This window comes from Periplaneta americana, chromosome 13, assembly GCF_040183065.1.
Source record: "Periplaneta americana isolate PAMFEO1 chromosome 13, P.americana_PAMFEO1_priV1, whole genome shotgun sequence".
Classification (NCBI taxonomy): domain Eukaryota; kingdom Metazoa; phylum Arthropoda; class Insecta; order Blattodea; family Blattidae; genus Periplaneta; species Periplaneta americana.
Genome location: NC_091129.1, coordinates 135,476,769 through 135,490,479, shown reverse-complemented (window position 1 = coordinate 135,490,479; position 13,711 = coordinate 135,476,769). Strand labels below are relative to the sequence as shown.

At 36.0% G+C, this 13,711-nt stretch overlaps 1 protein-coding gene across 1 annotated transcript in view; it reads right to left on the bottom strand.

Annotated features, from left to right (window-relative positions):
* The window catches only part of LOC138712458 (transmembrane protein 198), a 363,343-nt gene that overhangs the window by 21,080 nt on the left and 328,552 nt on the right, over positions 1 to 13,711 (bottom strand). The window contains exon 7 of the mRNA XM_069844288.1: positions 11,716 to 11,852. Coding sequence (XP_069700389.1) covers positions 11,716 to 11,852 — 137 coding nt within the window. The remainder of the gene's footprint in view (positions 1 to 11,715; positions 11,853 to 13,711) is intronic.

The following is a 13,711-nucleotide window of genomic DNA, read 5'->3' as shown; positions in this document are numbered from 1 at the left end:
TAAATAAATGTAAAAATAGTTTTGAAACAATTAGTTTATTCATAATTAACAGATAATTATTTGTGTGTAAATTTCAAATCCTTTCTACATTTATCTACAAAATTAATACTGGAAACATGTTTATAATACTTGATTTTTTGTAAAAACCTTTCTATACAATAATACCTAAATAGCTTATGTCCTATTGTCCTACTTTCCTTGGATTATCCTTCCAAAGTCTTTACTCCTGAATGCTTTTTGCAGACATGTCTTTACAATACCGGTATCTAGTTACTTACAAGCAATTTACACAGATATCCCTCAAATGGTCGGCACATGTCCGTTTTGAGCATTTCGTATACCATTTCTAATTGTTTTGTCTAGAAACCTACCAAACGGGTAACAACGGCCCCTGGATCCATTTCTTTGTTCTGGATTTGGTGTATGGGATTCTTGAATTTCCAATAATACTTGAGAACGCCTTCTTATCTCTGAAGGAACTTGATAAACGTAGATCCACACTCTTTCGAAGTTCAATAGAACAATTATTCCTAAAAATGTAGTATATAACTCTCAAAAGTGATAATGAATACTTACCGAAACTTTGCAGAAACCGTAACATAAAAAGTCGCGTGGATGACAATTGCCACCCAGAATAATAAAACCTTAGCTACACAAGTTATACGAGCAACTTCAAGACTGAAACTAAAGAATGTTATTATGTGAGCTTGGTTTTAAAAGTACCTAAAGTCTCACCATTGTAAACACGCTGTTATATAATTTTTACAGGTAATTATTAACTATTTGTATATGATTATGTCTCGTGACGAGAATATTGTACGAAATGGAAATATAAAAATTGGAAATTTATCTTTTGAAGAAGTGGAGAAATTCAAATATCTGGGAGCAACAGTAACAAATATAAATGATACTCGGGAAGAAATTAAACACAGAATAAATGTGGGAAATGCCTGTTATTATTCGGTTGAGAAACTTTTATCATCCAGTCTGCTGTCAAAAAATCTGAAAGTTAGAATTTATAAAACAGTTATATTACCGGTTGTTCTTTATGGTTGTGAAACTTGGACTCTCACTTTGAGAGAGGGACATAGGTTAAGGGTGTTTGAGAATAAGGTGCTTAGGAAAATATTTGGGGCTAAGAGGGATGAAGTTACAGGAGAATGGAGAAAGTTACACAACACAGAACTGCACGCATTGTATTCTTCACCTGACATAATTAGGAACATTAAATCCAGACGTTTGAGATGGGCAGGGCATGTAGCACGTATGGGCGAATCCGGAAATGCATATAGAGTGTTAGTTGGGAGGCCGGAGGGAAAAAGACCTTTAGGGAGGCCGAGACGTAGATGGGAAGATAATATTAAAATGGATTTGAGGGAGGTGAGATATGATGATAGGGACTGGATTAATCTTGCTCAGGATAGGGACCAATGTCGGGCTTATGTGAGGGCGGCAATGAATCTCCGGGTTCCTTAAAAGCCAGTAAGTAAGTAATTATTAACTATTTTAATATTCTTAATAGTGTTTCATAAAGTGTAATGTATGGATTGTTGTTGTTTAGTCAATTGTCTGAAACAGATATGAACCTCACAAGTAATACAACATGGCACCACTTATGAGGCCAGGAGAATGTATGGATATTGAGCATTAAAAGTTTTGTTCATTTAGCTTTTATAGTACGGTAGCTGAGATATAAAAAAAATTAATTTCACTACATTTTTTGCAGACCAATGGTGTACCTCCCCCCTTAACAAAGCAACAATTTTGCCAGAGTCCAAAGCAGCACTAGGTACAGTAATCTCACTTAACTCTTTAGAATTAGCATACTTAACTAAATGAGAAACTGGAATACAATAAAATATCCTTCAGAAAAGTCATGTATGTTAAAAATTTGGAAGATATGTAAGACATTGAAGGAAACTGAGAAGTAAGAATGTAGTGGCTGAATTTCCGGACTGGAGAATAGTTCTTACTAGCAGATCGGTTTCCCACTCCTCTTTTCCTATCTTCCCTGATATTAGAGCAGATATAGTTCCGAGACATTGGATGTCTCTCTACATTTAGGGCACATGCAAATACCAAAAAAGCTTACACCACGTTGATTACCATGCAAGTCACAACTGAGGCAATTTAATATAGTAGAATCGCAATAAGCAAGAGAGAATGAGTGTCAGCAAACTTGAGTGCAATCAGCAATATTTTAGTGTAAAAAAAGAAGAGAAATTAAAAATAATTTAGAATCCGAAAAGATTAATTAGAGTTCAAATCCCGAAGAAGAAGAAAAAGAAGTAGTAGTTATATTTTTGTGCAATGAAAGATTTTTGTTGAAATTAATACAAAAATATAGCGCACAGTTAGGACATGATTATTTTCTTATTTTATTGGATAGGTACTATGTGTCTGCAAGTTCGTAACTTTTTGAAAGCATTTTATATACATCTTGATTACACAACTTTTAACACTATATCACACGGAATATGTATTATTTGTCTTTCTCGTGTTAAATTTTACCATACCTGGGTAACATGTTTCACCCTGTTATGGGCCATCTTCAGAACTCATGAAGATGGCCCATAACAGACTGAAACATGTTAACCAGGTACGGTAAAATTGAACACGAGAAAGATATATAATACATGTTCCATTTTATATATTTAAACTTTCTAAACTGGTTTTCACGTTCCTTATGAAACGAAATTACTCTTTCCTTAACATAAGACCGAATGAAGAAGGATAATTTTTTTTCATTATATCATTAATATATAGCAGGCATGTCAGAAATCAGACTCTAAATGTGCAGAAATGTGCGCAGATCGCCGGTCTGTGCAGGTTGCATCAATCAAGCGTTGCTCTTACCCGTTCTTAGCTGGAGGGGTGTACAATAATCTATTCTGCGCTTCTAGGGTTGGATTAAATAGACATTTGGACATTATAAACATAGTTAGCAGAACAAAAAAAAAAAAACAGTTATTATCAGTGTCTATATTTGACAATTGTAATACAAGAAACTTTAGGCTTACTCAGTTATACTTCACAAAGTAGTGGTTTATAAAGCATAATTTATTAATATGATTTTTATACAGTACCGTATTTGAAGAAAAAAATTGCAGTAATTTCGAAACAACAAGAAACGAACAAATATTTCATTTTACATAGTAGGTACTAATTATTTTAAAGTAATAGACCCTACTCTTTCATTGTTCGTCAAGCATTATTATTTACTGTGACCATTGGTACACAAATGTGGAAGAAAATATTATACTCCCAATTAATTACATGCAGTAGGACATTGTGAAGTTTTTACACTGAAATCATTTCTTTGCTGTATGTCAACATAAATTAATATTAATATTAATTTTAATATTAATAAATATAAATTAAGCTTAGAATTTAAATTAACATATAGTTTATTGAAAACGTTGAGAGCAAGTATTGAAAAGTTGGGAGCGTTAGTTAAAGAAATTAAAAGTGTAATTCACAAGCTGTGAAGTGACGATATTCTCTTTATGTTAGATTTAAAGATTTATTAATATAAATAATTAAATAATTAATATAATATACGAGCTTCTGCTCTTTCGGGCTGCAATGCCTAATGTAGCTCAAGTGTATAGTATTAAATAAATATTATTATTATTTAAAAAAAAGTATATTGAATTAATATTGTGATATGAGATGGAAAATTTGCCATTATATATTTTTCCAGAAAATTTTTCCGCTTTGCAAATAGTTGTTTTCTTCTCTCCTTACAACCTCAAGAGCCTCACATGTATTCCTCACTATATTCTCATCACTTACCAGTTTATGAAATGAAAGTCGTAAGTCGTCTAACCTTTGATGGCTGTGTTAGTACAGACTCCAAAACAACGCCATTGTCAAGTACGTTTTGCCGTGAGAGTACTGATTAAGAAATAAGCGCAGGCACTATCATATTTTGAGAACTTTACTAATCTGATCTAAATTGTCACCTCACAACACTATTACCTCGACATAGGCTGATGAAAGCCTTTCATTTTAAAATAATTATTATTGTTGTCTGAGGGAAACATAACAATTATGTTATATGATTCGTAATTTCTCTTCTTCGTTATCTGTGAACTCCTCACCTTATTTATCATAACTCATTCACAGACACAGCCAAATCGGCACTCGTATTGAAACTGTGTTACTGAAACAAAAGCTGCTGCAGGTATTGTATAGCCCTGTCGCGTTCCCCTCCAAGGCGATTCACTCCCTCCAGGTAGGGGAATAGAGAGTGTACATCGCACAGAGACAGTTGCACAATGTGCAGGGTTTTGACATGCCTGATATATAGCATTAGGTATAGGTAGAAGAGAGAAAATGTAGCTTTTAGTAATTTATCAAGAAGAATAGCTTCAACTACCATTAAACGCATTTTGAGCAGACAGAAGATTTTTTCATTGACGTTAGAAATCTATTGTGAGCAATTTCGAGTCTAGGCTGCGAGTATATCACTGAATTAGATAATTTACTTGTTTCCCTTTTCGTTTCATTAATTTGGAACAATTTTCTGTAACTTATTACACATTATTCACAATTAAACTTATGTTCGTGTAAGTTAATACAATGCTGTGAGATATCCATCATTAACTTATTTATAGAAAAGGCTATATTACGATTTTTTCTCATTTACTATTTCTCCCTATTGGAATGAGCGAAGCAGGTACGTAGATTAAATCTTTACTTCATAGAATCTTGCATAGTGACAAGCAACCTCTGTTTTCTAAAGTTAATTTTGTTTCTTGTCTCAATATTTATTCAAGAATTTCACACTTCGCACTTCTGTATGTACATATTTATAAAAGTTAAAAGTACTCTAGACAGTACAGTGTGAATCATAAGGATAAATATTAGTGATAGGCTAAAATCCATTACTACACGATTGTGTATAAAAAGTCTGGTTTACATGTTCTGCACTGACTGTTTTATGAAGTCACCACTTTAGTATATATGTGCGATAGTATTTTTAATTTGATGGGAGCACTCAGTTGAGCATAACTTAATCGAGGTAGGCAACCCTCCTCTCTTGTATATCACACTATTGATCTAGAGTTGTAGTAAAATTGTTCATGGCAAATAACTATTAATATTACACCCCTTTTCATGCGACTTGGTTAATGGGGATCGCGTCTTTTTAGCTGCCTACAACAACACGAGTCATTCGCACTTAAGCAATGTTGCCTAGTTGTAACGTTAAGACTCAGTCACTGTCAATTATGGTAACTTAAATATTTCATGCACCCAGACAAAATATGGTAGCCACGAAGAATAAATTAGATGAATAAATAATCATATAAAGTTGCAAACTAATAAACAAATAATAAGTCAATAAATAAAATATCGATAATAGAGAAATAGGTATGAATAATCAATAAATAAATTGATTAAAATAAATAAATAAAGAAATAAATAAGTAAATAAATAAATAATAAACTGCTGAGCCATTTATACCCGAACCCACACTTTCTGAAGTCGAAATTGCGATAGAAAATCTGAAAAATTATAAGTCCCCAGGTATCGATCAAATTCCAGCAGAATTAATACAAGAGGGTGGAAGCGCATTATCTAACGACATTTATAAGCTTGTACTTGCTATTTGGGAAAAGGAAATTGTACCAGAACAATAGGAGTCCATAATCGTACCTATCTTTAAGAAGGGGGACAAGACTAACTGTAGTAACTTTCGAGGAATATCACTTTTGTTGACGTCGTACAAAATATTGTCCAATATTCTTTTGAGAAGATTAACTCCATATGTAGATGAAATTATTGGGGTTCATCAGTGTGGTTTTAGGCGTAATAGATCAACTATTGACCAGATATTTTGTATTCGACAGATAATGGAGAAAAAATGGGAGTATAAGGGTACAGTGCATCAGTTATTCATAGATTTCAAAAAGGCATATGACTCGGTTAAGAGAGAAGTTTTATATGATATTCTTATTGAATTTGGTATTCCTAAGAAACTAGTTCGATTAATTAAAATGTGTCTCAGTGAAAGTACAGCAGAGTTCGTATAGGTCAGTTTCTGTCAGATGCGTTTCCAATTCACTGTGGGCTAAAGCAAGGAGATTCATTATCACCTTTACTTTTTAACTTTGCTCTAGAGTATGCCATTAGGAAAGTCCAGGATAACAGAGAGGGTTTGGAACTGAACAGGTTCTATCAGCTGCTTGTCTATGCGGATGACGTGAATATGTTAGGAGAAAATCCACAAACGATTAAGGAAAACACGGGAATTTTACTGGAAGCAAGTAAAGAGATAGGTTTGGAACTAAAACCTCGAAAAGACAAAGTATATGGTTATGTCTCGTGACCAGAATATTGTACGAAATGGAAATATAAAAAGAGGTGGAGAAGTTCAAATATCTGAAACCAACAGTAACAAATATAAATGATACTCGGGAGGAAATTAAACACAGAATAAATATGGGAAATGCCTGTTACTATTCGGTTGAGAAACTTTTATCATCCAGTCTGCTGTCGAAAAATCTGAAAGTTAGAATTTATAAAACAGTTATATTACCGGTTGTTCTTTATGGTTGTGAAACTTGGACTCTCACTTTGAGAGAGGGACATAGGTTAAGGGTGTTTGAGAATAAGGTTCTTAGGAAAATATTTGGGGCTAAGAAGGATGAAGTTACAGGAGAATGGAGAAAGTTACACAACACAGAACTGCACGCATTATATTCTTCACCTGACATAATTAGGAACATTAAATCCAGACGTTTGAGATGGGCAGGGCATGTAGCACGTATGGGCGAATCCAGAAATGCATATTGAGTGTTAGTTGGGAGGCCGGAGGGAAAAAGACCTTTAGGGAGGCCGAGACGTAGATGGGAAGATAAAATTAAAATGGATTTGAGGGAGGTGGGATATGATGATAGAGAATGGATTAATCATGCTCAGGATGGGGACCAATGGCGGGCTGATGTGAGGGCGGCAATGAACCTCCGGGTTCCTTAAAAGCCAGTAAGTAAGTAAGTAAGTAAGTAAGTAAGTAAGTAAGTAAGTAAGTAAGTAAGTAAATAAATAATAAAAAATTAGACATCTTCACAACACTAAACAAAATAAGGACTCGGTAATAGTGTGGTCTGTCTGAGACTGAAATGAGCGGGGCTGGGGCTCATTTCTTTATAAAAAAGAAGAAGAAGAAGAAGAAGAAGAAGAAGAAGATGAGACGTATGCACCAAGTCGCGTGAAAATAGTACTGATTAGCAATATATGCATTTTCCATTTTGCGCTTTAATACCACCACGCCCACCACCACCACGCCCACCACCACCATGCCCACCACCACCACCCCCACCACCTGGGCGCGACAGTCCATAGAAGACCAAGAAGGTCTACCAGTCAACTGTTGGCCTCATCTTGGAATGTAGGCTTTCACAGCCAGCTTCGTAGGGATCGATGTTATCCCGGCTAAGGGGCCGTGGTCTGTTGGAACTGTTGCTACCATAAGTTTCATCTGCTGGCTCTTCTCAGGGAACGGATGCACCAAACGTGACAAGACCCAGTCATTCCCAGCACGCTAAGGAGATTTTTACGCTTTTGTGTGCCACACCACTGATGATGTCTGCCGGAGCAGCAGACAAAACATATGGTAGCAACAGCTCCAACAGACCACGGCCCTTTAGCCCGGATAACATCAATCCCTGTTGGCCTCATGTCCATATGTCTCAGTAGATGAACACGATTATCCAATCAGTATGGGGGTATCATGTGGTTAGCACGACGATCTCTCAGCCGTTAAAGCTGGTTTATAAACCGATTGTTCGCTACTCATAATATCTCCTCAAATTCATCATGATGCTAAGTGGTCATCAGTCCCATACATTGACCAAAATTAAAGGAGAAAATTTTTTCCCTCATGAAGACTCGAACCAGTGTGCTTTCCATAACGCGAGTCCAGGCATGATGCCTTAGACCACGATGCTACGGCGCAGGGCTTAGATATAAAAAACGAAAACAAGTTTAAACTAAAACTTAAAAGAATTTAACAAATTCAAATAGGAACATTGTCCTCTTATGCACAACGAGAGAGGGGCTTTGAATAATTGCTAGGGAAAAGTTGTAAACACTAATTAAAGTAACGAATTTCAGATGCACCGCCAGAATTTGTGGTTGGGGAGATGGGTGGGTTCCAGTTAGCTTTGAGCAGGAACTAGCCCACTGTAGCCTCTCCACTAGGAACGCCTCTGATATGAACGAATGAACCGATTTTAATTAAAATGTTCAATTCTCTCCCTTTATCCAGTCCAATATAGAACTATTGGTAGAACGACATTGTAAATCAATAAAGGATGTTATATTTTGTGTGGTACAAGTACTTCTATTAATAAACAACTTTAATTATTTAAAATCACTTTCTCAACAAACGAAAAATAAAATGGTGACAATACGATTTAATGAAACCAAATTCGTTGCACTTGTGTGCGTGCGTGTGTTCTTGCTTAGCTAATGCAATCACATTAGCCTACATTTGTGTTTCAACATACAGAGTTAGAAAGGGAAGGAAATTGAATTTATTTTGGAACATGTTATGCCATGTATCTATGGACATAACTCTCCAAAATGTAAGATTATTAATACGGGGATGTTTTCATGTGAAATAATAATTACTTGGTATTGGTTTTGTACATTTTTATCAGGGTACTAAAGCTCTATTGTAATTCACAACTGTAACAGACATACGTTATAGGCCTAAATGGAGTGAGAATTTGTTACATCAACAGACAAAAGCCGTAATTGATTGATAATTAAATTGCATTAATATGGGAAGCTTTTGGTGTGGGATTATGTAAAGGGCATGAGTGTTTATTTAATCACAGACATACCGGTACCAAACATTAAAGTTTCTACCAATAAAATTCCTTCCTTACAGGGGCGATTTCTCAGGGAAAGCTATGCTTGCTGCGCAAGCCCAATATTTTCGTAGAATGTGTATTTTTCAAAATGGGTTTACGTACATTAAAGTTTATTTTGATTTCTGGAACATTGTATAGGCGTAATACCATCCGCAGGTTGCACACCGCAAGTATCGCAACGCTTGCTCGTTTCTCGGAGCTACAGGAAAAGACGTAGAAATAGCGAGAATATGATGCGCGCGCAAGTGCCTTCCTCCTTGGTCCGTCCTAGGCGCACATGCTTCTGTTGTGTGTTGTTTGAAGCTCTGGTCCGAGAGCTACACCAACGACTATTTAACGTTACACAGAGCAGTATTGACAGCGGGAATGTGCTGTGATTTGCGAGTGCAATGTAATTGTATGAGCGGAATGCATGTGTTACCTGCTGCATGTATTATTAATTCTTAAACATTAATTTGAAGTATTGCAATGAGTTCGGAATTGTGTGTCATTGAAACCTTATTATTAAATCCATTTTCCCGAAGGACTATTCAAGAGAAGACAGACATTATAGAGAATATGTGCGCTCGTTCAGTGCAGCTCAATACAACAATGTGCATAGGTTGGCAGGGTCGAAAAAACTAAATAAACTGTTTTGTTGGCCATGTTTGTTATATTATATCGAACTTCTACATCTGATAAGCGAATATGATCCATGACTCATAATGATTTCATAATTATAAAGTAAATTATGTGGGTCTGATTATTTTTATTAATTATGAATTATTATATCCTCCCATCTTCCCCTAAGAATAAAAGAGAAAGCCTAACTTTCGTGACTAGCATTCGCCCCTGCTTCTTTATATTACAAATGACAATATTGCATACTTATACTTGCGTTAGTCCTAGTGTAAAAGTGTGTCCATTTCCTAAGTGAAATTTGCAAAATATCCGACAGCCCTACTAAAATGTGGACCATTTTATTATAGAAACTAATGATATGGTGTCCACAAAATGTATAATACTCACTTAATATTACTCGGAGACGGTTGTTTATGTAACTGAAGTGTGGTACAATTAGATAATTATTATAACTATGCTTATCTTTTATTTGTGAGGCCAATATTAAGGCGACGTATACCAGTATTGTTACTGTATGATACGTATTACAATAGAAGCAATAAATTACATAGTTTTTAATAACGAAATTTGGTATAATGATGGATAAAAACTAATAAGTTTTCATAAGTAGAAAAATGAGCAGCACAAAGATGGTACATACTTTCTTATTATACGGTCTATGCGTTTTGCAAAATTTTGCATTTTTTTTTATGATTCCAAATGTAAGAAATCTGACTTACTTACTTACTGGCTTTTAAGGAATGCGGAGGTTCATTGCCGCCCTCACATAAGCCCGCCATTGGTCCCTATCCTGAGCAAAATTAATCCATTCTCTGTCATCATATCCCACCTCCCTCAAATCCATTTTAATATTATCTTCCCATCCACGTCTCGGCCTCCCCAAAGGTCTTTTTCCCTCCGGCGTCCCAACTAACACTCTATATGCATTTCTGGATTCGCCCATATGTGCTACATGCCCTGCCCATCTCAAACGTCTGGATTTAATGTTCCTAATTATGTCAGGTGAAGAATACAATGCGTGCAGTTCTGTGTTGTGTAACTTTCTCCATTCTCCTGTAACTTCATCCCTCTTAGTCCCAAATATTTTCCTAAGCACCTTATTCTCAAACACCCTTAATCTCTGTTCCTCTCTCAAAGTGAAAGTCCAAGTTACACAACCTTAAAGAACAACCTGTAATATAACTGTTTTATAAATTCTAACTTTCAGATTTTTCGACAGCAGACTGGAAGATAAAAGTTTCTCAACCGAATAATAACAGGCATTTCCCATATTTATTCTGTGTTTAATTTCCTCCCGAGTATCATTTATATTTGTTACTGTTGCTCCTAGATATTTGAACTTCTCCATCTCTTCAAAAGATACATTTCCGATTTTTATATTTCCATTTCGTACAATATTCTCGTCACGAGACATAATCATATACTTGGTCTTTTCGGGATTTACTTCCAAACCTAAAGAAGTCTGACTTACTTTACAAATTGCACGGTTACCTATAGTTGTTTGTTTATGTCGTTACTGTATTTTAAAACCTTTACTATTTACAAAAATCGGCATTCAAATGTAACATGAACGTTAAAATATATCAGTTGTTTGAAATGAGATTCACAACGTATTTCTCTTTTTCCATTTGAAATTTTGTAGAACCTGTTATACGAGTGGGTGAATTTCAGTAGGTAGGCCTACAAGAGTTTTAAAACTAGCGACTGTCAATCCTTTAAGAAACCATAGCAGTTGAAAAAGCGTCGTAAAATAATCAATATTTTTTAAAATGTTATTTTAGTAGGTTATTTTACGACGCTTTATCAACATCTTAGGTTATTTAGCGTCTGAATGAGATGGTGATAATGCCGGTGAAATGAGTCCGGAGTCCAACACCGAAAGTTACCCAACATTTGCTCATATTGGGTTGAGGGAAAACCCCGGAAAAAACCTCAACCAGGTAACTTGCCCCGACCGGAAATCGAATCCGGGCCCCCTGGTTTCGCGGCCAGACGCGCTGACCGTTACTCCACAGGTAAAATAACCAATAAAAAAGAATAAATTGGCCCGTAGATACTGAATATGAACGAAATCCAATCAATATTTAGGAAGAGTTGCTGTGCATAGAATGACTAAAACCACTTTTTCGATGTCGGTGTATTTCCATAAAAATCTCTTTCTGCAAGTCAAAATATTTTTGTACCTATAATCAGGAAGTAAAAAGAGTACCTGACTGATGACGTCGCCATGCGCAGTGCGCACTTGATACAGGTAGCGGTACTTCTTCTGACGCAGTTCCGCACGCTGCTCCCGCGTGCGAACACGCTGCTGCATGTTGAGGTGTCGAGCCTTCTTGGATGGCACCACTGCAACACAGTAACGTATAGTTATGTACATGTTAAGGAAATGAGTCAAGGGATGGCTAGAATAAATTGTTAAATCAATCTTAAATAATTAAAAACAAATTTTACAATATTTATTAAGATAAGATTATTTAAGATGTCATTTGACTGAAAACCATAGACTATAGTCGCGACGCTGTTATTTCCGGCGTGACTCCTCCTCTTTGCTTACGTCTTAGAAAGTGAAGGCTCTATAAAGTCTAGGTAGGTATTATGGTTCACCATTTTTGTTCTTACGTTGCCGAGCTACCATACGAGGAATCTATTTGCCACACCGTTAAACATTATCATGTCGTAGCTCCTATGATAGGTAATAAATCAAACGCACTGTAATTGAGCAAATAATTGAGCGGCAAATAACGTCCTCGTGTGCTTTCTGCGAACGCCAACGAAAGAGCCAAAATGGCGGGCGATTATATATTAAGTATTTATCCAGCCTTAGGAAATGCTTTACATCTTCATCAGCGAATCACAAGGCGCACGCGTTTAAATGTAGCCGATCTGCAACGTGATTGGATACCGGAAATTAGAGCGACGGGACTTAAACATATTGATTCAACATTAGACTTATCGGAAGGTAACCATGACAATGAATTATAAATTAGAATAAATTGAAGAGTGTGATCCCAAAACGCGCTCAATTCATTTGGCTATTTTTTATGATTTATACATACAGGGTGAGTCAGGAGGAAAGGTACATGGTGTGAGGGATGATCTGACTTATAGCTGTTTGAAAATCACGGGAGTCAGTCTCATGTCCTTCATCAGCATTCATATGCGGACACAACCAAAACGAAATTAGGTTGTAGTAGGATCAATGAAACGTATCCTGGGCGTTGGATCGGTCGCGATGGAATCATTTCTTGGCCACCGAGGTCACCCGATATTACTATATTGGAGTTGGCTTAAGAGCAAAGTCTACAAGCTCAAAGTGGAAATTTCTCTCTCGCATTTTACATGCTTTTGCTCAAGTAAAGGAATGTCCGAATCAGCTTAGATCAGCAACACAGCAGTTGTCTACAAGAGCTGCAAAGTGCAGAGAATTGACGGTAGACATTTTGAACATGTTCTGTAAAGAAAAGTAGCCTATACAATTAAATAGAACATAAGATAACAATGTATTAATTTACTATCACCTGCACTTTTCATGTTCCTCCTTGTTTCCATTAGTTTTTTCCAAAACCGTTAAGAACAGAACATATGTTCAATTATTTTTTTGGTTCAGAGTCACCAATATTATCACCCCTCAAACCATGTACCTTTCCTCCTGATATATATAAAGAGTTCGCGGGAAAAACGAAGAATGTCACAGTTTTGTTAAGGTTGATGTCATTATCTAATTCATGGATCACTACGAAATTTAATGTTGTTCTTATGAAAAATGGTAAAATGGAGAATTATCACCACGAATACAGTAATCCTTTCCTTTATTTTCTATAGAAACAGCACTACATATTGCAATTATAGACTCAATTAGATCATTATCTAATCCTTAACAGTTAACAGAAATGTAACATTCATCGTTTTTCCCACGAACTCTTCATATGTATAAATAAGACCTCTGTCATATTTTAAGCATAAATCCAGACGTTTGAGATGGGCAGGACATGTAGCACGTATGGGCGAATCCAGAAATGCATATAGAGTGTTAGTTGGGAGACCTGAGGGGAAAAGACCTTTTGGGAGGCCGAGACATAGATGGGAGGACAATATTAAAATGGATTTGAGGGAGGTGGGATATGATGGCAGAGAATGGATTAACCTTGCTCAGGATAGGGACCGATGGCGGGCTTACGTGAGGGCGGCAATGAACCTCCGGATTC